At 38.6% G+C, this 24,698-nt stretch overlaps 2 protein-coding genes across 3 annotated transcripts; one reads left to right on the top strand and one right to left on the bottom strand.

The window, feature by feature from the left end:
* Positions 1-255: 255 nt before the first annotated feature.
* On the bottom strand, positions 256-12,457 carry MRPL32 (mitochondrial ribosomal protein L32). Of its 2 annotated transcripts, none has more exons than XM_070424739.1 (3): positions 12,302-12,457; positions 10,152-10,333; positions 256-775 (listed from the first exon to the last, which is right to left on the bottom strand). In XM_070424739.1, the coding sequence occupies exons 1-3, from the start codon at positions 12,417-12,419 to the stop codon at positions 521-523; spliced, it is 555 nt and encodes a 184-aa protein (XP_070280840.1). In that variant the 5' UTR covers positions 12,420-12,457; the 3' UTR covers positions 256-520. The 2 variants fall into 2 exon arrangements, with proteins under 2 accessions (XP_070280840.1, XP_070280841.1); XM_070424740.1 differs by lacking the exon at positions 256-775 and adding an exon at positions 7,825-8,777.
* A 176-nt stretch (positions 12,458-12,633) lies between these two features.
* Positions 12,634-24,503, top strand: PSMA2 (proteasome 20S subunit alpha 2). Its single transcript, XM_070424741.1, has 8 exons — positions 12,634-12,701; positions 14,679-14,755; positions 15,713-15,845; positions 17,454-17,576; positions 18,313-18,394; positions 19,763-19,836; positions 20,839-20,896; positions 20,984-24,503. The coding sequence occupies exons 1-8, from the start codon at positions 12,661-12,663 to the stop codon at positions 21,098-21,100; spliced, it is 705 nt and encodes a 234-aa protein (XP_070280842.1). The 5' UTR covers positions 12,634-12,660; the 3' UTR covers positions 21,101-24,503.
* Positions 24,504-24,698: the final 195 nt, after the last annotated feature.

Raw genomic sequence — 24,698 nt, 5'->3', positions numbered from 1 at the left:
AGAACTATTTTTTCTAATTAACATAATGCATCCCATATAAATTCCACCAAAGGCAATTTTAGTTTTCAAAAACAAAACAAAAAACCCCAAACAAGAACAAACCTTTTCTTATTGCTAGAATTACCATCTTAAAAAACAATATCCAGAATTAAAATAATAAACTACTTCCAGGTGTTACTTAAACAAAAGTATTTGTGTAAGTATACTTGTGTAAGAAAAAACACTGGCAAACAAAATCAGAGCCAAACACAGAACTCTTGGTATGAATTGTAAATTATTTTATTGTTTTGTCTTTACTTAAAACCTTATAATAGAAATAAACATAGAAATCCAGAGTCTCTGCACAAACATTTTGATTTTATTCCCGATATAGTCTTCAAATTACCCACACAAAACATCTTATGAAGAATGTTTTAAGCTATATTGATGATTTTAAGACAAAAAATAAAAAATAAAAAAACTTCCTCTTTTCCAGGAGAAATGTTTTACGTTAAGTTACCCTTTTTAAACATCTCTGGTGTCAATTCTGGGTGAACCAGGATGGTCGCTTCTTTTCTCGCTCAATGATCCTCTTGCCCTGATCTTGTTCAGATGGTGTCTCTCCCCTGTACAGCACCATGGTCTCTACGGTAGGAGCCTTAAAAGGGCCTCCTTCTTGTTTCCCCATCTCTTTTCTGATTTCTGCAGTCTCCTTGCGCACATTCTCATAGCAATAGCCACAAAGGACATGTTTCTGTTTCAGGTGACCACATTCAGGACAAACGTCTATGTTGTGCTATAAAAAAAATCAACAACAACAAAAAAACCATAGTTTAACAAGAGGCAAAATAATGAACAAAAAATTACTGATAGGAGTGATGCTTATATTTAAGTTTTCTGCATGAGAGGTCACATACCATCTGGTTCAACCTCACTTTAATAGAAAAACTGAGGACAAACAACACTGAGTTTGAGTTAGTAGAAAAACTGGGACTACAACTCAGGTCCACTGATTTTGAATCTACACAGCAGTCATATTAGTTAAAACGGTACTCTATTTCATTCCACATCTTCAAATGCTAAGCATACAATACAAAAAAATTAACTTTTCCTTTCAATTTATCTTCAGAAAAACAAAATGATAGACACATTACAAGCTGGCTTCCTCTGATTTATCACAGTATAACTCAAATCCCTATGTGAAGTATAGTTGGTACATGGTGTAATTTTCTTTTTTAACATAGGTACATTGATTACTCCTTAATGTAAAACTTCCCTGTCTTGTTATAAATGGAGGGTATTTTAATGAGTTTTTACACATATCTACCCAACTTTAATGAGAAAATGACAACCTTTAAAGAAGTCTTTTTGACGTGTTTAAAAGTAGGTTTGAAATATAAAGGAAAATAGGAGTGACATCAGCAGGATGCGCATGAGGACCTCCAGGGCTCTCCCCTTGAAGTTACAAGTTCGACAGCTATAATGCAACAGAGGATTCTCTGCTCAACACATAAACACAGCTGAGAGATGCATGCATTGAAACATCTGAAGGTGGGTGTATCTCAGGGGAAAGGGGAGGAGGGAAGGAGGAAGGCCAGACATGGGTATCAAAGCAGCAGCCCAGAGCTCACTATGGCCCCTCAGTAGTAGGAAAAGTGTTGGGTTACAGCGCACACACGGCAGCCCTAAGGAACAGAGTCAGAATCAACATTCCTCCTGAGTGACCAGTAAACACTGCAGCAAAGCCCAGTGAAGGGCAGAGATGGAATACAAAAGTGTGGCAGCTGTGGTCTAGTAGTTGCTATTACCGGGCAGAAGACAAAGCCACAGATGCAGAGCGGCTTTTCCTCACCCTTCCAAAACTCACAGGGGCAGCTGCAGATAGGTAGCAGGGGAGGTACAGGGTTACAGTGCACTCTCTCCGCAGCCCTGAGGACTGGCGGGGCAGAGACATCCAACTCTAAGCAGCAGGAACATACTGCAGCTTAACCTAATGACAGGGCAGAGATATGGCAGCTGAGGTCAGGCAGCCGCCATTACTGGAAGGAGAGCAAGGCCACAAACTCAAGAACAGACCTTTCCCACCCACCAACCCCACCCACTGCAGTGGAGCCTGGAGGAGGCACCTGGGAGGAGGCACCTCAGAAAGGACAACACTGCTAGCAGCATCTAGTTGCAGGAGGCAGTGTCGGGATCTCACAGGCCCAGAGGCCCATCGCCTACCACATCCCCCATGGGGGTGGTGCCGAGATAAGGGATGCCCACCTCCCCAGGGAATATAGGTCATATTCCATAGCAAAGACACCACCACCCCACAGAGATCCCAGAAGCCCGTCACTGGGTTGAGCTGCAGTGTGTGCCTGACACTCGGAGAAATACTTCTGCCCTTCTAGTCTTCAGTGTTGCAGAGAGAATGTGCTGTCATCGACACATCCAGTGCTACTGCTACAGCATCTGCTGGGGCTGCTGTAAGCTCTGGGAGGGTGAGGGGAGGCAGCTATGCAACTGTGAGTTATGCTTCAGCAACACCTACTGGAAAACAAAAGAAAGATCTCTACTTATCAACCTACTGAACAGTGAAGTCTCAAATATAAAACAACAACAACAACAAAAGAGATTTCAGCCCTGGCCAGTATGGCTCAGTTGGTTAGAGCATCGTCCTGTACACCAAAAGGTGGCGAGTTTGATTCATGGTCAGGGCACACACCCAGATTGTGGGTTTGATTCCCAGTCAAGGTGCATGAGGGAGGTGACCTATCGATGTTTCTCACCAAAGGGCCACAGGTTCGTTTCCTGGCCTTGGTGGAGTGCATACGAGAGACAACCAATCGATGTGTTTCTCTCACACCAATGTTTCTCTCTCCTTCCTCCCTTCTCCCCTCCCTAACCCCTTTCCACTCTCTCTTAAAAAAGGAAAAAAATCAATGGAAACAGTATCCTTGGATGAGTATTAACAACAACAAAAAGTTACAGAGACAAATGAGAACGACAATACAACATAACAAAATTTGGGGGATATACAAGCTGTATTACAAAGCCACTGTTCTCAAAACTGCCTGGTACTGGCACAAGAACAGATATATAGATCAGTGGAATAGAATAGAGAGTCCAGAAATAGCCCGAACCAATATGCTCAATTAATTTTTGACAAAGGAGGCATGAACATACAATGGAGCCAAGATAGTCTCTTCAATAAATGGTGTTGGGAAAATTGGACAGATATATGCAAGAAAATGAAACAAGACCACCAACTTACACCATACACAAGAATAAACTCAAAATGGATAAAGGACTTAAATGTACGACAGGAAACCATAAAAATTCTAGAATAATACAAAGGCAACAAAATCTCAGACATATGCCAAAACAATTTCTTCACTGATACAGCTCCTAGGGCAGTTGAAACTAAAGAGAAAATGAACAAATGGGACTACCTCAAAATAAAAAGCTTCTGCACAGCAAAAGAAACCATCAACAAAACAACAAGAAAACCCACCTCGTGGGAAAACATATTTGCCAACGTCATATCTGATAAGGGCTTAATCTCCAAAATTTATAGGGAACTCATACAACTTAACAAAAAGAAGATAAACAATCCAATCAAAAAATGGGCAAAGGATCTAAATAGACACCTTTCAAAAGAGGACATTCAGAAAGCCAAGAGGCATATGAAAACATGCTCAAAGTCACTAATCATCCGAGAGATGCAAATCAAAACAACAATGAGGTACCATCTCACACCTGTCAGAATGGCCATCATCAACAAATCAACAAACGACAAGTGCTGGAGAGGATGTGGAGAAAAAGGAACACTTGTGCACTGCTGGTGGGAATGCAGACTGGTGCAGCCACTATGGAAGGCAGTATGGAGGTTCCTCAAAAAATTGGAAATGGAACTCCCATTTGACCCTGTGATCCCACTTCTAGGAATATATCCCAAGAAACCAGAAACACCAATCAGAAAGGATATATGCACCCAGATGTTCATAGCAGCACAATTCACCATAGCTAAGATCTGGAAACAGCCTAAGTGCCCATCAGTAGATGAATGGATTAGAAAACTGTGGTACATCTACACGATGGAATACTATGCTGCTGTTAAAAAGAAGGAACTCTTACCATTTGCAACAGCATGGATGGAACTGGAGAGCATTATGCTAAGTGAAACAAGCCAGTCAATGAAGGAAAAATACCACATGATCTCATTCTTTCATGGATAATTAAGACCATTACAAACTTTTGAACAATAATAAATACAGTGGCAGAGCTGCCTCAAACCGATTGTCGGACTTCAGTGGTAAGGCCAGGGAGGGTTGGGGGACAGGAGGGAGGGGAGTAAGAGATCAACCGAAGGACTTGTATGCATCCATATAACCATAACTAATGGACATAAGACACTGGGGGGTAAGGGAGGGCAGGGGCTTGTCAAGGGTGGGGGGGAAAAAAGGACACATATGTAATACCCTTTGTAATGCTTTAAGTAATAAAAAAAAAAAAATTTGGGGGATATAGCAAAAGTGGTAATAAGAGGAAAGTTTATAGCACTACAGGCAGACCTCAAGAAACAAGAAAAATCTCAAATAAACAACCTAATATTTCACCTTTAAGAACTAGAGAAGGAATAACAAAAGAAACCCAAAGTCAGTAGAAGAAAGGAAATAAAGATGAATAAAACTGGGAAATGTCTGCCTTTACACAATAAGGAAAAAAGAAAAGACTCAAACAAAATCAGAAATGAAAGAGGAGACATTATACTGGAAACCAGGGAAATACAAAGGACCATAGAAGGATACTATGAAACACTATATTCTACCAAATTTGATTACCTAAAAGAAATGGACAAGGTCTTAGAAATATTTAACCTTCCTTGCCTGAATCATGATGAATTAAAAAATATAAATAGACTGATCAACAGTAAAGAAATTGAAATAGTCATAAAAAACCTCCCCCAAAGTAAAAGTCCAGGACCAGATGGCTTCACTCGTGAACAAACTGTCACAGAAGATTTAATAGCTATCCTCCTTAAACTCTTGCAAATATTGAAGAAGAGACATTTTATGAGGCCAACATGACCCTGATATCAAAATCAGGCAAGAAAAAACCAACCAACCAACCAACCAACCTGGCAAGGACAACACACAAAAAAATTACAGGCCAATATCTTTAATAAATATAGATACAAATATCCCAGACAAAATACAAGTAAATAAAATACAATACATTAAAAAGATAATACGCCAGAACCGGTTTGGCTCAGTGGATAGAGCGTAGGCCTGCGGACTGAAGGGTCCCGGGTTCGATTCCGGTCAAGGGCATGTGCCTGGGTTGCGGGCACGTCCCTGGTGGGAGATTTGCAGGAGGCAGCTGATCAATGTTTCTCTCTCATCGATGTTTCTAACTCTCTATCTCTCTCCCTTCCTCTCTGTGAAAAATCAATAAAATATATTAAAAAATAAAAAAATAAATTAAAAAAATAAAAATAAAAAGATAATACATCACTATCAAGTAGAGTGCAAATTGATCCATGTGATAAATCACATTAACAAAATAAAGGATAACAATCATATGATCCTGTCAATAGGTGCAGAAAAAGCATTTGAGAAGGTACATCAATTTATACTAAAACACTCAAAAAAACTCAAAATAGAAGGAAAGTATCTCAACATAATAAGGCGATACATAAGAAACTCTCAACTCAACAACTCAACAAATTACAAGCGCTGGCAAGTATGTAGAGAAAAGAGAACCTTAGTGCACTGCTGGTGGGAATGCAGACTGGCGCAGCCACTATAAAAAACAGTATGAGGTTTCCTAAAAATTAAAAAATGGAATTGCCATTTGACCTAGTGATACCACTTCTTAGAATATATCCGAAGAATCCAAAAACACCAATCAGAAAGAATACATGCACCCAATATGTTCACAGCAGTGCTATTTATAATACTTAGATCTAGAAACAGCTCAAGTACCCATCAGTAAATGAGTGGATAAAAAAACCGTGGTACATTTACACAATGGAATACTATGCAGATGTAAAAAAGAAGGATCTCTTACCCTTTGAGACAGCAGGGACCTGGTTAGTATTATGCCAAGCGAAATAAGCCAGTCAGAGGAAGACAAGTATCACATGGTCTCACTTATATGTGGAATCTAATGAACAAAATAAACTGATGGGCAAAACAGATCTAGAGACATGGAAGCATGGAACAGACTGATGAATCTGAGGGAAGGAGTAGCGGGGTGGGTGGAAAGAGATTAACTAAAGAACTTATATGCATACTAGAGGCCCGGTGTATGGACTGTGCACTGGTGGGGTCCCTCAGCTTGGCCTGTGGGGATTGGGCTGAAACTGGCTCTCCAACATCTCCTGAGGGGTCCTGGATTGCGAGAGGGTGTAGGCCGGGCTGAGGGACCCCACTGGTGCATGATTGGGGCCGGGGAGGGACTGTGGGAGGGCTCCAGGGAGTGTCCGGCTCATCTCGTCCAGTCCCAATTGGTGGGACCCCAGCAGCAAGCTAACCTACAGGTTGGAGCATCTGCCCTCTGGTGGTTAGTGTGCATCATAGCGACTGGTCAAACGAACGGTCATACACTCAGCATATTAGGCTTTTATTATATAGGATATGCATAACCCATAGACATAGACAATAGTGCTGTGAAGGCCTGGGGTGGGGGGAGTGGGTCAATGGGGGCAAAAAGGGGGCACCTGTAATCCTATATAATAAAAGCATAGTATGCAAATTGTCCCCTCAACCAGGAGGTTGTCCGGGAGTTTGACCAGGGGATGGGGCTGGCCGGGGGAAGGGAGGGAAGACCCAGCTGGCAGCGGTGGCGGCCAGGGGAAGGGAGGGAGGCCCTGGCCGGTGGTGGCAGGTAGCTGGCGGAAGGGAGGGAATACACGGCTGGCAGCCGGCAGCCACTAGGGACCCTACCAGTGCACAAATTTCGTGCACTGGGCCCCTAGTATTTTCAATAATGAAGACAATATAGTCCTCTAAGATCAGAAACAAGACAAGGATGTTCACTCACACCACTGATATTCACATAGTACTGGAAGTCCTAGCCAGAGCAATCAGGCAAGAGAAAGAAATAAAAGGCATCCAAATCGGGAATGAAGAAGTAAAATTGTCACTTTTTGCAAATAACATGATTATTTACATTAAAAAACCCTAAAGACTCCATCAGAAACTATTAGGAACAATAAACAAATACAGCAAAGTGGCATGATACAAAATCAATCTACAAAAACTCACTGCTTTCCTCAGTGAGTTTGAAATCTCAGACAAAAATAAAATACCTAGCAATAAACTTAACAAAAGAAGTGAGAACCTGTACACTGAAAACTAGAGATAACACTGAAAGAAACTGAAGAAGACACAAAGGAATGAAAAGGTATTATATATTCATGGATTGGAAGAATCAACAGTTAAAATGGCCATAACACCTAAAGCAATATACAGATTTAATGAAATCCCTATCAAAATCCCAATGGCATTATAAAAAGAAATAGAACCAAAAAATCATCGAATTGGTAGGGAATCACGAAAGACCCCAAATAGCCAAAGCTATCCTGAGAGAAAAAGAACAAAGCCAGAGGTCTCACACTCCATGATTTCAAATTATACTCCAAAACTATAATATCAAAACAGTGGGAAGAAAAACAGACACACAGATAAATGGAATATAATTGAGAGCCCAGAAATAAACCCACATATCTATGGAAAACTAATTTTTTTACAAAGGAGCCAAAAACATACAATGAAGAAAAGAAGGCCTCTTCAATATATGGTGCTGGAAAAATTGGAAACTCATATGCAAAAGAAAAGACTGCTATTTGATACCATACACAAAAATGAACTCAAAATGGACCAAAGACCTAACTATAAGACCTGGAACAGTAAAATACATAGAAGAAAGCATATGTACTAAACTTATGGATCTTGATCTGAGAAAGGATTTTATGAAGTCAACCCCTAAGGCAAAAGACCCCTACATCAAACTAAAAAGCTCCTGAGCAGCAAAAGAAAACCAACAAAACAAAAAGGCAACCAACTGAATGAGAGAAAACATTTGCAAACAATACCTCTAATAATAGGCTAATATCCAAAATATAAAAGTAACTCATACAACTGAACAAAAAATCAATTAGAAAATGGGCAGAGCACCTAACAGACATTTTTCTCCGGTAAGACATACAAGTGGCCAACAGATATATGAAAAGATGCTCAACTTTACTAGTGATAAGGGTAATCCAAATTAAAGCCACAAAGAGCCCTGGCTGGGTAGCTCAGTTGGTTAGAGCAATGTCCCAATATGCCAAAATTGTGGGTTCGATCCCTGGTCCTGACATATACTAGAATCAACCAATGAATGCGTGGATGGGTGGAACAATAAATTGATGTTTCTCTCTCTAAAACCAATTAATAAAAACAAGTGTTGGAGGACGGGGAGAAAAAGAAACCTTCATACACTGCTGGTGGGAAAGTAAATTGGTATAAAGACTATGGAAAAAAATTTGAGGGTCCTCAAAAAATTAAAAATTGAGGTACCATATGACCCAGCAATCTCTCTTTGGGTACTGGCCTGAAAAATTTGAAAACATTTATTTGTAAGATGTATATTTACCCATATGTTTATTACAGCATTATTCACATGGAAACAACCAAAGTGTCCTTTGGTAGATGACTGGATAAAGATGATGTGGTACATATACACAATGGACTACTACTCAACCATAAGAAAAGATGAAATACTGCCATTTGAATCTTCAGAATATCATAGTAAGTGAAGTAAGTCCGCTGGAAAAAGACAAAAACCATATGATTGCACTTATATGTAGGATATAAAACAGAAAGCAACAAACAAAACAAACACTCACAGAGAAGAGAGGTAGAGAAAGTAGAGAAAGGTAAAGGAAGCCAAATTCATGGTGATGGAAGGAAACTTGATTCTGGGTGGTGGAAACACAATGCAAAAAACAGATAATGTATCATAGAATTGTACAGTTGAAACTTAATTAGCTAATGTCACTCCAATAAATTTAATATTTTAAAAAAAAGCACCTAGGGTAATACATGTAGCAGAAAACAATTCAATGAATGCACAGGATAAGAGCTATTCTTTTCCCTCAGAATTAACAGTCAGGGGAATCAGATAATAGGTCCCTAAAATTTTAAATTCTCTCAACCAATTCTATGAATTATTGTTGTTTAATTAATGAAGTATTTTTCAGTTCCAGATTTTAAGTCTAGTCCCAACTTTGACTCATTAACACTTCTTGGCTTAAGTTCTAAAGGTTTAGTTTAATAATGAACGTAACAGCTTAATAGTAAGTTCTGTTCTGGAGTTTCATCTGCACTGTGCTGCTGCTATGGAATGCCAATAATACAAACATAGCTATTAAAGCCATAAATGAACTGATTAAAGGTAATAAACACTGTATTTTTTGTACTAGGTCAATGAAGACAGTGTATCCATGTAGCTAATGGAGAGTGGAGATCTGGAACTGTCTGATGATAGGAACACACAAAAAAATTTAAAGAAAAGAATTTGTACTCAAGAATTAGACTGCCAGGCTCAAAACCTGACAGCAGGTAAATTCTTTTTACCTCAGTTTCTTCATCCTAAAAATGATCAAAGCACTGTTTACTTTGGGGGGCTGTTAGACTGATGAGATAATCCACATCTTCGGTATATCATAGTCATTTAATAGATGTTAGCTATTTTTATTACCAATCTAAGGAATTTCCTTCACAGTATTTTACTGGACACAATGAAGAATAGAATAAATATGTAAAAGCCAGAAAAACCAAGGTTCAATATAACTATTGCTTCTAACTTTAATTTCAGGTCCTGCTACAGTTAAAATGTTTACCCACAAATAGTTCGAAATTATATAGCTTAGGAGTGGCACAGCTCACAATTAAAAAGTCATTTAGGCTCTTTACAATCCAGTCCTCTGTGCAGGCTCCAAACTCCCTCCTTGACTGTGTTACTATTTAGGCTACACGACAGCAGACACACATACTGAGAACATTGCGTTTTATTTAAGCCAGAAGTAAGTGGACATACAAGATTTGAGAATAATTTACCCAAAGGTTATATGAATAGACAAGGAAGATATGCAGTGATAGTCATGAGAGAAAGTACACCTACAAAAATGAACACATTACCTTAACTTTAATAAGCTTCTGAGGGTTTCTTCTCCTACACCGGTTAACTTCAATGCTGCGTCTCTTTTTGGGTGCTGCCATCCAAAAGATACTATCCAAAAGGCTGGAAATCTCCTTACTTCCATTCGTATCATTTGCTGATTCTGTAAGTATAGCCGGACCTTGGACCGCTAATGCTGGTTCTACAAAATAAAATATGAAGATTGCAGAATCAGTTTTTAGTTTCTAAATGACTATTTTCAAATATAATTCTCCTTAACAATCAAGAGTGATATGAAAACAGACATATTTATAGATAATTTAGAATATTACATTCAATAGACATTAAACAGAAAACCTTAGCTCTTAAATTATACCAAAGCTCATACATAAAGCAAGTTTAAAAAGCACAAGTATAATTTCTTTCTTAGAGACACCTGCTGAAATGAAATCAGTGAAATTCTAGCAAGAGTTTGTCCATATCCTGTCGGTGGGGAGTACACCTACTTATTTTACAAGTAAATCTAAGCCTGAGAGTCCCAAAGGGCACTTCTGACCTAGTGAGAAAACTGCACTGCCTACTGGCTTTTTTTAAAAAAAATTATATTCAAACTGAGTTAGGTCCTTTGTCATATAAGCTGGCAGGCCCTATATAAGTCACTTAGTTCGTAATATTTTATCTCGATTCCTGTCTGTTCTCTAAGAAAAAGAACTAGCTCACCACTCGTTGTATATTAGTTTATGTAACCATCAACTTTTTTGAAAAAACTTCCACTTTTTTCTAAATTGTTTATAAAATCAAATAGATTCCTTTCTCCGCTCCTTGCCATTCCTCAGACTTGCAGTATTTCTTTTGATTTTAGGAACTCTTAAGAATATACAGGCTCAGGCTGAGTGGGTCAGTTAGTTAGAGCATGGGGCCAATAGCCAAGGTTGAGGGTTTTTTTTTTCAAATATATTTTATTGATTTTTTACAGAGAAGAAGGGAGAGGGATAGAGAGCCAGAAACATCAATGAGAGAGAAACATCGATCAGCTGCCTCCTGCACGCCCCCCAGTGGGGATGCGCCCGCAACCAAGGTACATGCCCTTGACCGGAATCGAACCTGGGACCCCTGAGTCCACAGGCCGATGCTCTATCCACTGAGCCAAACCGGTTTGGCCAAGGTTGAGGGTTTGATCCCCTCTCACTCAGCCTTCCTCTCTCTAAAATCAATCCATAAATTAAAAAAAAATTTTACATTTTAAAAATTAAAATAAAAAAGTATACAAGGCTGTGCAACACTTAAAAACTGGTATTCCTGCCGAAACCGGTTTGGCTCAGTGGATGGAGCGTCGGCCTGCGGACTGAAAGGTCCCAGGTTCGATTCCGGTCAAGGGCATGTACCTGGGTTGCAGGCACATCCCCAGTAGGAGATGTGCAGGAGGCAGCTGAACGATGTTTCTCTCTCATCGATGTTTCTAACTCTCTATCTCTCTCCCTTCCTCTCTGTAAAAAATCAATAAAATATACTTAAAAACAAATAAACAAAAACAAACAAACTGGTATTCCCTTTAACCTCCAAGTCTCTCTCAGCATCGCCCAGCGGTTGACAGCACAGGCCCTTGCTCGGCCCGTGTCCTCAGCTGGAAGGTGGTGTCCGCTGGGCTCGCTGGGGAAATAACCCCCCGGACCACAGGCCGGCTCCGGCCCATGGTGAGTGGGCGCCCACTTCCGGCTGCCGGTGCATCACCACGTCGGGCAGACCTCAGAAATGGAGCAGGACGTACATATAAAACTTTAATATCTAAGACACTTCCCATTCAAATTAGCTTCCGGGGGAAACACGGGGATCAGGACGTAACTGCACGGAACTCCACCACACAAAGACAAACTGCTTTAAGGTGCGGGAGGACAGGAACGGCAAGATCAAAGGATCCCCATAGTGGCGGCCCCTGATGCTGAGCTAATGAGCTTCAGTCACATTCCGTGTACGAAGGTGTCGGAGGGCTTTTTCTTTTGCGGAGAGGGTGCGGAAAAAACAACTGTCTCTTGTTCCCAAGTAAGCGTCCCTGAAAACGTCCCCTGTCGCGGACAGAAACGTGGGCGAAGGGCAGCGTATGAACTGTATCCACCCCGCTGCCTGGAGTTCCTTCATCCACCTCTTCTCTACCGCGACCTCCGTTACGTACCCCACGGAGGGCTGGGAAAGCCTGGCCGGATCTGCTGAAGTTTCCACTGCAGTCGTTGCCAACAGCTCCGGAGAAGCGCCCGGGCTGCAGGCCACGGCGGAACCACCAGCACCAGCATGGCCGCAAACCCCGAAGCCTTCTACGCGGCGGCCGAGTCCCGCCCCCATTCCGCGCATGCGCACTGACGCAGAGTCGGACACCCCGGCGTCTGGAACTACAACGGCCGGCATGCCTCTGGAGCGGCTCTGACTTTCCTCCAATCAGAGGGAGAGGAAGGAAGGAAGGCGCCTTGAGGGAAATGAAAGGAAGCCGGACGTAGTGCGCAGGTGCGAGAACGTGCTTTGGGTCTCCGGGCAAAGATGGCGGAGCGCGGTTACAGCTTTTCGTTGACTACTTTCAGGTATGGAGATTCTCTGCGTGGCTGAGGTTGCAGGATCTTTGCCCACCGGGTTTTTTATTTTTTTTATTTTCCGACTTGGTCTTCGGCTCGGTGCTTTCGGAGGGCCCAGTAGGGGAGGGGGCTGGAATACGACTTTGCAAAGTCATTTGTCGGGCCCGCCCACGGCCCGGGGAGCAAGCGGTCCCGGGAGGCCGCGGGAACGCAGGCCGGGAGTCCCGGGCGACCCTGAGGTTGTGGGAAGGTACCGGCCTCAGCCAGGGATTTGCTTTCGCTTTGGATACTAGAGAAGAAGGCAGCTTTGGCCGAGCTGCGTCTGGGTGTCCCGTTCAGAACTCAGGTCGGCCTGACTCCGGAGCTTCTGGAGCTCGGAATGTTGATCAGATCTCAGCAAGCCTCCATTTAACATTTGATCTGAGTTTTAGCTTCCCTTTCGTACTAGTGTCGTTCAAAATCTCCCACTTGCGGTTTCTTCGATGCCCTTATTTGAAGCGTAGGAACTAAAAATGAAAGCGCTACGCTTTCTATCATCTCCTCCTAGGTATTCTTGTATATCACGTGCGGTTGGGAATATTAACAGGAAACGAATTAACAAATTGGTGCCTGTAATTGCATTCTGAAAAATGTTTCCCCCTTCCTGGGAAGTTTTACAAAAAGAGGCTTAAAGAAGGAACATAACTTTATTTTTAAATTTATCTTTATGTTTAAAGTATTACATATGTACCCCCTATTCCCCGCTTTGATCCTCTCCACCCCGCCTCCATCCCCCAAGCCTACCACACTATGGTCTGTGTCCGTGGCTTTTGCATATGTGCATACAAGTTCTGGGGTTGATCTCTTTCCGCCCTCCCCTTTCCTCTGAGATTCGTGGGTAAGGAACATAACTTTCGATTGGGTAATCAGAGTCAGGAAAGGCCCATGCTTGAGGGTGATTTTTGAGATTGGAAGATGAAAAGGAGCCAGCTGTTTGAAGATTGAGGGGTGAGAGAGCGTTGCAGACAGAGGGAACATGGGCATGTATGAAAGTCCTAAAGTTGGACAAGAGCTTGATCTCCTAAAGGAATTGAATAAGGCAGATGTGCTCGAGTATAGTGAGCAAGGAGTTAGCGTGGGTCAAGTCCAATCTTGTAGGGCTAGAGTAAGGAGTTTTTATTTTAAGTGAACCCAGAAGTTACTGTAGAATTTAGGTGGGGAGTGACATGGTACAAAGGTAATTCCGGCTGGGGGGGATGGAAGTGAGGATGAAAGAGGAAAAGTAGTTAGAAAGGCTATTGCAGTTATCCCAGATAGAGATGTTGGAATGGGGTGGAGGCATGATTGAATACAGGGATTGGTCAGTGAGCTCACAGATCAGTGAGTTTTCACACAGAAAGATGCAATGATAAATATGGTAAACGTGTATATTATACTATATAGGAAGTGCTTTGTTGTGACTGATATCTAGGTCTTAAGTCTTAGGCCATTCCACTTTCTAAAATATATATAGCTCCACCCACATGAGGTATATGCTGCTGTTTGGTAGTTAACAGACACATTCACGTTCTTAATAACATTACTATTTTGGTGTTTACTTAGTATTAATTTTGTGCCGGGAACATAAGGCATCACTTCATTTCATCTTCACAACCTTTGAAATAGGTAACTACTATAGAACTGTTTATCTCCATTTTCTAGATTACAAAACTGAGGTACAGAGAGATTTAATAACTTGCCCCAAATCACAAGGTTGAGGTAAGTGGTGAAAGGCTATAGTAATGCTACTTCTTTAAGTGGCAGACAAGAAAATAACCAAAGGAAACAGATGAGCACTTCACTATGAATATGTTCAAATCGCCTAGTAAACTTCAGCTTCTGTACAATTTTATGATAAATTTCAAAGTTCAGCTATTTCTTGATGTTTGATTAATGGATTTGGAGATATTTCTATAATAAATATTTGAAAATGTGTGAATTTAATAAATACCTTTGTTTCTTTTTAAGCCCATCTGGTAAACTTGTTCAGATTGAATATGCTTTGGCTGCTGTAGCTGGAGGAGCCCCTTCAGTGGGCATTAAAGGTAATTAAATACTTCATTCATTTCAGATGCCTGCTAATATTTATCCCAGTGTTCTTATGGAATTAATTAGTAATTAATGTATGAATAAAAAGCTGTGACAGCATAATTTTTAACAGTTCTAATGTACAGTATCTGAAGTTTCAAGAATATAGTAAGCCTAACGAGGTGATTAAATTTTTTTTTCAAAATAAATATAGCACCTTTATCTAATTAGTTGTGATAATCTATAGTTTTTCCCATTCAGATAACTGAGTATTATTTTATTTTTCCATTAATTATATATATCACTATTCTCTGGCAGTTTTTAATCCTTCCTGTAATTTAGAAAAGGTTATTACAAAACTTAATCTAAAGATACCCTTTAAAAAAAGTCTGTCATTGATTTTTAAATTTCAGATTATAAGAAAAGTAGGATGAGTAGGCAAAATTCTGTTATTTTAAAACATGTGGGCTCTTAAATGTCCTGGAATACTTTTGAGAAAGTTATGTAATATTGTTAGCTGTAGGGATTTTTTTGTGTATGTGGATGACCACTGAGGGAAAAATTGATTTACTGTTGCTCCTTAGGTGATTTTAACACATTGCAGACTGATCACAGAGAATTCTTGCTTCTATTACACAGTGTTTTACAAAGTATCATACTTGAAAAAGATACTAGCTTGTAAGAATATGTAATAAATAACTTCAAAATGCAATGGGTATTTAATTTTAAAGCGTGCCTTTAACATCTATGTAAAACTTTTGTACTCGTTCAGTAGAGACTTGCCTGGCCACTTGGTAAAGCTAGCAATAAAACTACTGGTCCGCAATGTGTTTTAATATAGGAATCCAGAAGAAAAAGTTTTGTAAGTAAAAGGAAATTGGTAAAATGTAGCTATAATTCTAAAGCTCTTGAAGCAGTCTTTAAATGATTAAACATTTAGGTGGAGTGTTTTTTTTTGTGTGTGTTTTTTTAAGCTTCAAATGGTGTGGTATTAGCAACGGAGAAGAAACAGAAATCCATTCTGTATGATGAGCGAAGTGTACACAAAGTGGAGCCAATTACCAAACATATAGGCTTGGTATATAGTGGCATGGGCCCAGATTACAGGTATGCTATACTATTTATTAATTTTCTCACTGTCTCATGACTGCTCATAATCTATATTTGAGGAGAAAAAAAATCAAGGAATGTTTATCCTTTAATCTCCCAACTTCCTTTTTGTTTTGTTTTGTATAGCAGCAGCAGCATAAAGGATTACTTTAAGGAGGATACTCAATGCAAGCAAGTTGGTTGTAAAAGAGGAGATAGATACAGTACTTACTCTTCTTACCTCTGTTTAGTAGTTTCTCCTTTCTGAGCACAGTCCCTTTCCTACCATCCAAGGGCTGGACTTCAAGGGCTTTGCTGTTTTCGAATGCATTTTAAAAACAATAAAAGCAATACAAGTTACAATAGGTATAATAAACTATATTTTAAAAAGTCATCAGGCAGCAGAAGAAAGTATCACCGTCCAGAATTGACCTTATTTTATTTATTTGTTTTTAGTAAAGGGACAGAATTCTCAAAGGCCACTGAAAATTTCTGAATATGACAGCCATTCAGCATCTAGATCAGCGGTTCTCAACCTGTGGGTCAGGACCCCTTTGGCGGTCGAATGACCCTTTCACAGGGGTCACCTAAGACCATCCTGCATATCAGATATTTACATTTCGATTCATAACAGTAGCAACATTACAGTTATGAAGTAGCAACGAAAATAATTTTATGGTTGGGTCACAACATGAGGAACTGTATTTAAAGGGACAGAAGGTTGAGAACCACTGATAGATGATCATCTGTTCACAGGAGGGGAGAGAGTAATCCTGTACATCAGGGACCAACAAGTTGAAAGAGATTGACAGCTCTCTGTCATTTAACAGTAAAAGGAATATGACTTCATTCTTGATTTTGTGTGGAACAAAATAAGTAGAGCCAGAATTTCCCTTTAATAAGTTTAAAAGCAACAGTGTCTCTGGAATGTGATCATGCTTCACTATAGTGGGTCCTGTTAGTGGTTTATAGAAGGGATGCCTCAGTGTGCTACTGATGGAATAAACTGAGTTTTGTACAGAGTGATAATGTGCACGATTCATTCAGATCAGTAGTACATAAGCAGGTAAAGTTACATCCTATTGGTTTTGCTATATGCTTGATTATTATACAGTATATTCTTAAGATAAATTTTACATTTTTTAAGTTACAAGTAGTTATTTGCTACCCTTTAGTCTTTGAAAGAGACTTTTTGAAGTGTAGTCTATGGGAAAGTTTGAGGCAGAGAGAATAAAAATGCTTGAAATTTTGGTCATGTGTGCAGGTGTATATGTGTGTGCTGGATTGAGGTATAAAGCATCAGGGTGACTGCCCTTGGGAGAAAGCACAATCTTGAAACCATGGAGGGAGATAAAGCTCTCATTGTACTAGTATACACTAAATCCGTTGTTATTAAGCTGACTGGTACTGCTAGTCGCTTTTTGCCTTGTCCTTATTTATTTCCCGTGGCTCATCTCTGTGATGCTGTGATGTTTTCTTGTAAATTAACTGGAATCATGTAGTAGCAAGACTGGCTTTGAGCACATAGTTACTAAACTTGTGCTGTAGTTAAATGCTGTTAGAAGGAGAATGAGTCTTTAAAATGTCTTCACTTTAATTAAACTTTATTTCTTCCTTGTTTGCTAGAGTGCTTGTACACAGAGCTCGAAAACTAGCTCAGCAATATTATCTTGTTTACCAAGAACCCATTCCCACAGCTCAGCTGGTACAGAGAGTAGCTTCTGTGATGCAAGAATATACCCAATCAGGGTAAGTTGACTTTATATTACTTGAAATGTGTCATATTAGAAAAAGAAATCATTTTAGAAGAGTAGATACATTAAAAAAAGAGGACTTACTATTCCTGTATTTATTTAATGAGTAGAGAAAATCACCATGATGAATAATTTCTCAACTGGAGCTAGAATATTTTCTTATGGAAAAAATCTGAATGTTTTCTTGCTGTTTGTGTAATAGGGGAAAGCAGCAGAAAGTAGCTTCTAAATAAATTTCTTTTGCCAGTTACTAAAACACTTTTTACTAGTATAGGCAAACAACCCTACTGTTTTCAAGTTTATCATCCCAATCAGAAATGATCACAAGCACACCATGAAAGCAATAACTCTTTGACACATCCATATTCATTCTAATTCTCTTGAGTTTGTGAACGTGGATGAGGTAGTGTAAAGCTAGTTGCTGATGTGTGAAGTCAGTGAGAAAACTGCATTGCTGAAGGTTGTCATTTTGTTAGGACACTTAATGTTACTCCACCCTTACTCAACCCAATATTTGTGTCACTCCATTTACCGAAATGATTTAACTACTATTCCTTGGTACCACAAAGAGAATTATTTTGTTTTGATTTGATTTGTTCAGAAAGAGGTATTAAGTATTTTTTAAGGAACTTATGAGTCTAATTTGGTTTACCCGATAATTTACTTCACTTGAGAATTAATACTTACTTAGATTGATTTTAACCAAGTAATTTTCATTTTCCTTTCTTCAGTGGTGTTCGTCCATTTGGAGTTTCTTTACTAATTTGTGGTTGGAATGAGGGGCGACCATATTTATTTCAGTCAGATCCATCAGTAAGTATCAGATGTATTTGAGGGATTGTTAAAATGTTCCTTTAAAAGCTAATAAAAACAATAACAAAAATTTTGAAATTAACAATTTTTGTCTTTTTCATTTGGACTTTAGAAAGTATGAAATAGTTCCTATTTATTTGCACATTTGAAGTGTTGGTAATTCAGTCTTTCGATGAGGAAGCTACCTTAGTTCTGCCCTCTGTTCTCCTGTCTTGTTCATTCATATCACATAATTGAATGATTTGTTGAAATATTTATCAGATCTTTTTAAGTGTCTGGAATTCTGTTACTTTGAGAAATACTGTGAAATATATGGGTCTAGAGGACAGTGTTGTACTCTTTGCCATCTGTTTAATCTTGGGGCTGACTTGATATGACTAATCCTGTGGAAACATTGATGTAACTGTCTTGTTTTGCAAAATGGGTGACTTGTCTACTCTAAAGCAAAGGATTGGTCTCTGAGTTAGAAGTATTCATAAAGGATGTTGCTACTCTGCATCTGTCTCATTTGCTGTGAGGAGAACTGGAAGAAAAAATCATTAGGAACTGATCTTTCGTATTTAATGTATCATTAGATATTTACAGATTCGCTTAATTCAAATCCTATGATTTAACTTTGTAATCTAAAAAGGCAAAGAAAAATATTTTATTTAAATCAGAAAAATTAAGTATTTTGAGAACTTTATTATTACATCTCTTTGAGTTTCTGAAGCTAGATAACAAGCCCTGTTACTTTCCTTTCTAGTGGGTAGCAGAAGCCACCATCACAAGAATCTAGATTTTATCTTTTGCCCCTTTTCATCCTTGTATCTAAAAGGCAGTTGTTTCTTTTAAAATATGTTTGGTATTTGTGTGTGTGTGTGTGTGTGTGTAAGCGTGCACGTGTATATTTTTTCAACAGATGAGGTCATGCCATATTGCTGCTACTTTAATTAATTTAGTCACCAATATGATGAATTGGGCACCACTTTTCAGATACATATGACAGTTTTATAGAGCCCTTCAATCCTAGAAAGCTAAACTATCACTCTTAATTGTTTGCTTTATGTTACCCGCAGTTTCCTTTAACTGGCTTTTTTACATAAACTGTGTACAATAAATTGCACACTTTTAAAGGGTGCAACTTGAGGAGTTTTGATATAGGTAAATATCTGAGTAAACCATCACCACAGTGAAGATACTGAACTTCCTCATAACATCCAAAAGTCTTTTTTTACTTTTTTGTATCCCTGTAACTTTTTTGAAAGAATAACCTACTTTGTGACTTCAGAAGTTAGAGACAAATTATAGAGCTAAAAAAATAAATGGCAGGTCGATATAATTAGATTATTTAAAATAATGGGTTTTCTTCTTCCTTATCGTTATTAGGGAGCTTACTTTGCCTGGAAAGCCACAGCGATGGGAAAGAACTATGTGAATGGAAAAACTTTTCTTGAGAAAAGGTACGCTCACTATAACTGGATTTGTTAGCAATCTTAATTTATGGTTTTCAGCTCTCTTTAAATAATTTATAATCGGAGTTCAAAATCTGTTGTTGTATTCTATATTCGAGCCTACTTACAGATAAGACAAAAAACTCTCCACTCTGGCTCCCTGTTCTTCAATATATTAATTGGTAATATTTTTTAATTTCTTAAGAACTCTTTCTATCAAATATAAGGACAATGGATTTGGAGAAAACTTTTTAAGTGATTTAAGTGGTAACATTTTACATTATGACAATTACAAAAATAAATTGTGAAGCCAAATACCTGGTATTGATGGTAGAGTAAGTATATGATATACATGCTTGATAAAAAGTGGAGCACTATGTAAAAATCTGCTGTCGCTGCCCTAACAATAACAATGAATTGCTTTCACTTATTTCTAGTTGTATTCTAGACTTGGCATTATTGTAGTTCTCCAAAAAATGTTCTACATTTTTAATGTGAGAAATTTGTAATTGACTTTAACTAACAGATGAACTTTGCTAAGATTAGACCTGGTATTAATTGTTAAACTTAAATAATTTAGGATCTTAAATCACTTCCCTTTTCTTTTACTCATTTTATTAATGAGTCTTCAAAAACATTTCACATGGAGTTTTAACTTAAAAGAACAAGAAATTTTAACAAAAGTCTGTATTTTCTGCTTTATTTTTAAGAATTACTATAATATTGCCACCACATTCTTATTATATTGAACTACTTATACTTAAGGAAGTTTCCTAAAATAAACTCATATTGGGATTATATTCCTGATATTGGGAATGCACCTTAAATTATTCTCAGTTTCTTATTGGACAGCTATCTCAATTAGGTGACTAAAAGGATTAATTTGTAACTTAGTATTTTTAAGAGTGTTTAAAATTTTTTAAAAGTCGTAAGCTGTTGTTATCATTGTGTTTAAATAATTATTATACTATAAATTGTGCCATAATTGTTTTTTCTTGAAAAACTCTTTAGATATAATGAAGATCTAGAACTTGAAGATGCCATTCATACAGCCATATTAACCCTAAAGGTTAGTTCAATATCTAACAGTTGGGTTTATAATGATTTTATAATTAACTGTTTGGAAAATTGACCTTTTTTCCTGCCTCATCAATAGGAAAGCTTTGAAGGGCAGATGACAGAAGATAACATAGAAGTTGGAATCTGCAATGAAGCTGGATTTAGGAGGCTTACTCCAACTGAAGTTAAGGATTACTTGGCTGCCATAGCATAATGAAGTGACTGAAAATCTGGAATTGCAGATAATCTCTATACTTAAACATGTTTAAAGTATGTTTTGTTTTGCAAACTTTTGCATACTTATTTCTACATGATTTAATGGATCAGTGTTTTTAAAATGATACTTATAACTCATAATAAACTGTTAAATCCAACTTTCAGATTTTTAGGAGTTAGTAAAATTTTAAAAGTTATTTTCTGCTTTTTATCTCCGTTGATTTCTGGAAACTACGTTGCAAAACAGAATGGTGAAGTCATTCTTTAGTCTTCATGCAATTTTGGTTAAGTCAAATCTTACTATCCTCTTCCTTTACTACCAGATATTGTCTATGCTTCAGTAAAGCAAAATGCAGATTTTGGTAAACACTGTTTTTAGAGCTGAGAAAATCTACAGACATTCATGTATTCCTGAGACAAGGTAGGAAGCGAAGCTGTTTCTTAGGGACCACTAGGTGTGGGTCAGTGGAACCCTAGGTGATTCTGTGAAATAGCACTGGAGCTTAGAAGAGTGCTAAGCCAAATAGTCTCCTATGGGATATAAATTATGTAAGTGAAAAATTATGTGCTGGTTCTTGTTGGTTTCTCCATCACAAGTAGATAAGTGTATTGTAAAAGACCTCCTTAGAGTCTAGAACAGGCTTTTTAAATTTAAGGATGAATATGAGTGCTGGAAATAAAATACTAATACTTAAGCGTCAAAATTATGGTTTAAGAATCCCTCATTCATGTAATCTCAGAGTACTCAGAATCTTTATTGCAAATTAAGGTCCATACAATCAAGCAGGTGATTCAGAGTATCTGAACTGTTTTCATTATATGCAAAGGCATAGTATAGTTTTCTTTGTCTTTTTTTTTTTTTTAATGTTTTTATTGATTTTAGAGGGAGAGGGAGATAACAGTGATGAGAGAGAAATCATTGATCTGCTGACTCCTGCACAGCCCCTACTGGGGATTGAGCCCACAACCTGGGCATGGAACTGAACCGTGCCTGGTTCATGGGTTGGCGCTCAACCACTGAACCAACCTTTGTCTTTTTAAAAAGATCGTAGGATAAGAGAAATCACATCATTAGTCTGGCTTACAGAACATAGGGAGGGTTTATGAGTGTCATTATTCTTACCAACAGATACCAGCATTTCCATGATTAAATTTAGCTAAAAAGGTTTTGATTAAAATTTAGCCAACTTTAGGGGAAGAGTCTTAGAGAATTTTTGTCAGGATTCCCAGTTACAACACCCCTATCTCATTCTAAGTGGCAGAAGCATTATTATGGTACATGCCAGTTTATTTCAAGACTAGAGGCTTGATGTGCAAAATTCGTGCAAGAGTAGGCCTGCCTTACCCCGGCTGCTGGCACCAGCTTCCCTTTGGCACTGGGACCCGGGCTTCCCTCGAAGCCCCAGCTTCGTCTGGAAGGACGTCAAGTCTAATTAGCATATTACACTTTTATTATAGATATTTGTCTTGAAGGCCTCATCTTATCTTTCCTTATGGGTTCTCGATATATTGTGAATCCAACACACTAGAAAGGGAAGGTAGTGATAAAAAGGAATGGTTTTTAGTCAGGTCTCACCTCTCCCACTTACTGCCTAAGTGACAGCACAAGTTAATTATCTCAGAGGGTTTTCTGAAAGTATATTTTAATGCAAGTGAAAGGCCTGGCAAGGATAATGATTTGGCTAAGACTGCCTTTGAATTTGCCCTCTGATGTCAAATTAAACAGGGATGCTAAAATTCTACAAATCAAAGAAGGGAAAAGTAAAGGCATTTATATTTAGGACAAAAAGAAACCACATGCAGTTTCTTACTGCATGTTTACAGAATAAAGAGAGGAAAAATTAGCTGAAATGGATTGGTGTCAAGAGTCTAATCTCTGCCTATAGCCACATTAAATATGAAGCCCAGTTCAATTGAAGCTGCCTAGAACACTTCTCCCTTGTTCTCAGTTTGTTCTTTTCATTTGCCTTAAAATAAGTACTTTATGTCCAGATTCTTTGGTTTAGCAATCCATTCCATGCATCTCTAAATGTCCCAAATTCTAGTCTTTTCCAGCCTGTAGATTCTAGCCATTTTTTTCTGTTGTTGACTATTACAGATATCCCCCATTTTAACCCCTTTACCCCCTCCACCCAGCCCTGGCCTTCACTACAGTATTGTCTGTGTCCATGGGCTATGCATATATGCATATGTTCTTTGGTTAATCTCTTCTTGTCCCCAGCACCCACCTTCCCTATGATCTGTCAGTCTGTTCCACATATCCATGCCTCTGGACTTATATGTTCATCAGTTTATTATGTTCATTAGATTACACATGTATGAGATCATGTGATACCTGTCTTTCTCTGACTGGCTTATTTCACTTAGCATAATAATCTCTAGGTCCATCCATGTGGTCTCAAAAGGTAAGAGATCCTTTTTTTTTTTTACAGCTGCATAATATTCCATGATGTGAATGGCTTTTTGTAAATATACCACAGCTTTTTTATCCACTCTTGAACTGATGGGCACTTGGGCTGTTTTCAGATCTTGGCTGTTGTAAATAGCACTGTTATGAACATAGGGGTGCATATATTCTTTCTGATTGGTGTTTTGGGATATTTAGGATATATTCCTAGAAGTGGAATCTCTGGGTTAAATGGCAATTCCATTTTAATTTTAAGAGGAAACTTCATACTGTTTTCCACAGTGGCTGCACCAGTCCGCATTCCCACCAACAGTGCACTAGGGTTCCTTTTTCTCTACATCCTCCCCAGCACTTGTTTGTTGATTTATTGATGGAAGCCATTCTGGTAGGTATGAGGTGATATCTCAGTGTAGTTTTAATTTGCATCTTTGGTGATTAATGATGTTTTAATGCGTCTGTTGTCCATCTGTGTGCCCTTTTTGGAGAAGTGTCAAACCCAGAGACCTAAAGTAACCTAAGGATGGTTTGAAATTAAAAACTTTAACTAAAAGCAGTTTATGGCAGGTAATCATCTACTAGACTAGAATCTTCCCTGATAAAAGTCAATCTTTAAGCCTATCTATGTCTTTTGCATCTATGATAACATTCCTTTGGATTGTCAGGGTAACTCCCCTTTCTCCAGACCCCTCAGGGCACAACCAATGCCCCTGCCCTGGGCCAGAGACCGTTATCACCATGTTAATTGTTGATTGTCAGTTATCCCGGACCCACCTCTGTAGAAGATTTGTGTCTATCGTTTTACTCCCTCCCCAATCAATCACCAATGAATTTCATGTAACCCACTTGTGTCTTCTCTTTCGATTGTAATGCATAAAACAAGGTGCAAAACTGCCATTCTCTGGAGCATTATCTCAATGCATTGAGATTTTCTTTCCCAGCAATTGTGGACAGTTTGGCTCAAATAAACGCACAAAAATTCCTCACAGGTTTGAATGTTTCTTACCTTTGACACAAAGCATACAAAAAATTATTTTTAACTTGGAAGTCCACTTAACTTTTAAAATTATTGCTTTAATAAAGCCCTAACCTCCTGGGTGACTTTGGGCACTCTACTAGACTAGACGAATATAAATTTTCCAGTCTCTGAGAAGTCACTTGCTCATTTGCACTCCTCTCTATACTCACTTTC

Source organism: Myotis yumanensis, unplaced genomic scaffold, assembly GCF_028538775.1.
Source record: "Myotis yumanensis isolate MYYU_CA2020_CCGP unplaced genomic scaffold, mMyoYum1.0.hap1 SCAF_9, whole genome shotgun sequence".
Taxonomy (NCBI): Eukaryota; Metazoa; Chordata; class Mammalia; order Chiroptera; family Vespertilionidae; genus Myotis; species Myotis yumanensis.
The sequence above is the reverse complement of the archived record's forward strand: the minus strand, read 5'-3'. Positions and strand labels throughout refer to the sequence as shown.

Bases quoted from the DNA above. Each gene is read 5' to 3' on its own strand.
- MRPL32 (XM_070424739.1), bottom strand. From the start codon at position 12,419: ATGCTGGTGCTGGTGGTTCCGCCGTGGCCTGCAGCCCGGGCGCTTCTC. The intron at 10,334-12,301 runs GTACGTAACGGA...TTTATTTTGTAG, and splicing joins CTTTCCCAGCCCTCCGTGGG to AACCAGCATTAGCGGTCCAA. The intron at 776-10,151 runs GTAATGTGTTCA...TTTTTTTTATAG, and splicing joins AGAAGCTTATTAAAGTTAAG to CACAACATAGACGTTTGTCC.
- PSMA2 (XM_070424741.1), top strand. From the start codon at position 12,661: ATGGCGGAGCGCGGTTACAGCTTTTCGTTGACTACTTTCAG. The intron at 18,395-19,762 runs GTAAGTATCAGA...TATCGTTATTAG, and splicing joins TATTTCAGTCAGATCCATCA to GGAGCTTACTTTGCCTGGAA. The intron at 19,837-20,838 runs GTACGCTCACTA...AAAACTCTTTAG, and splicing joins AAAACTTTTCTTGAGAAAAG to ATATAATGAAGATCTAGAAC.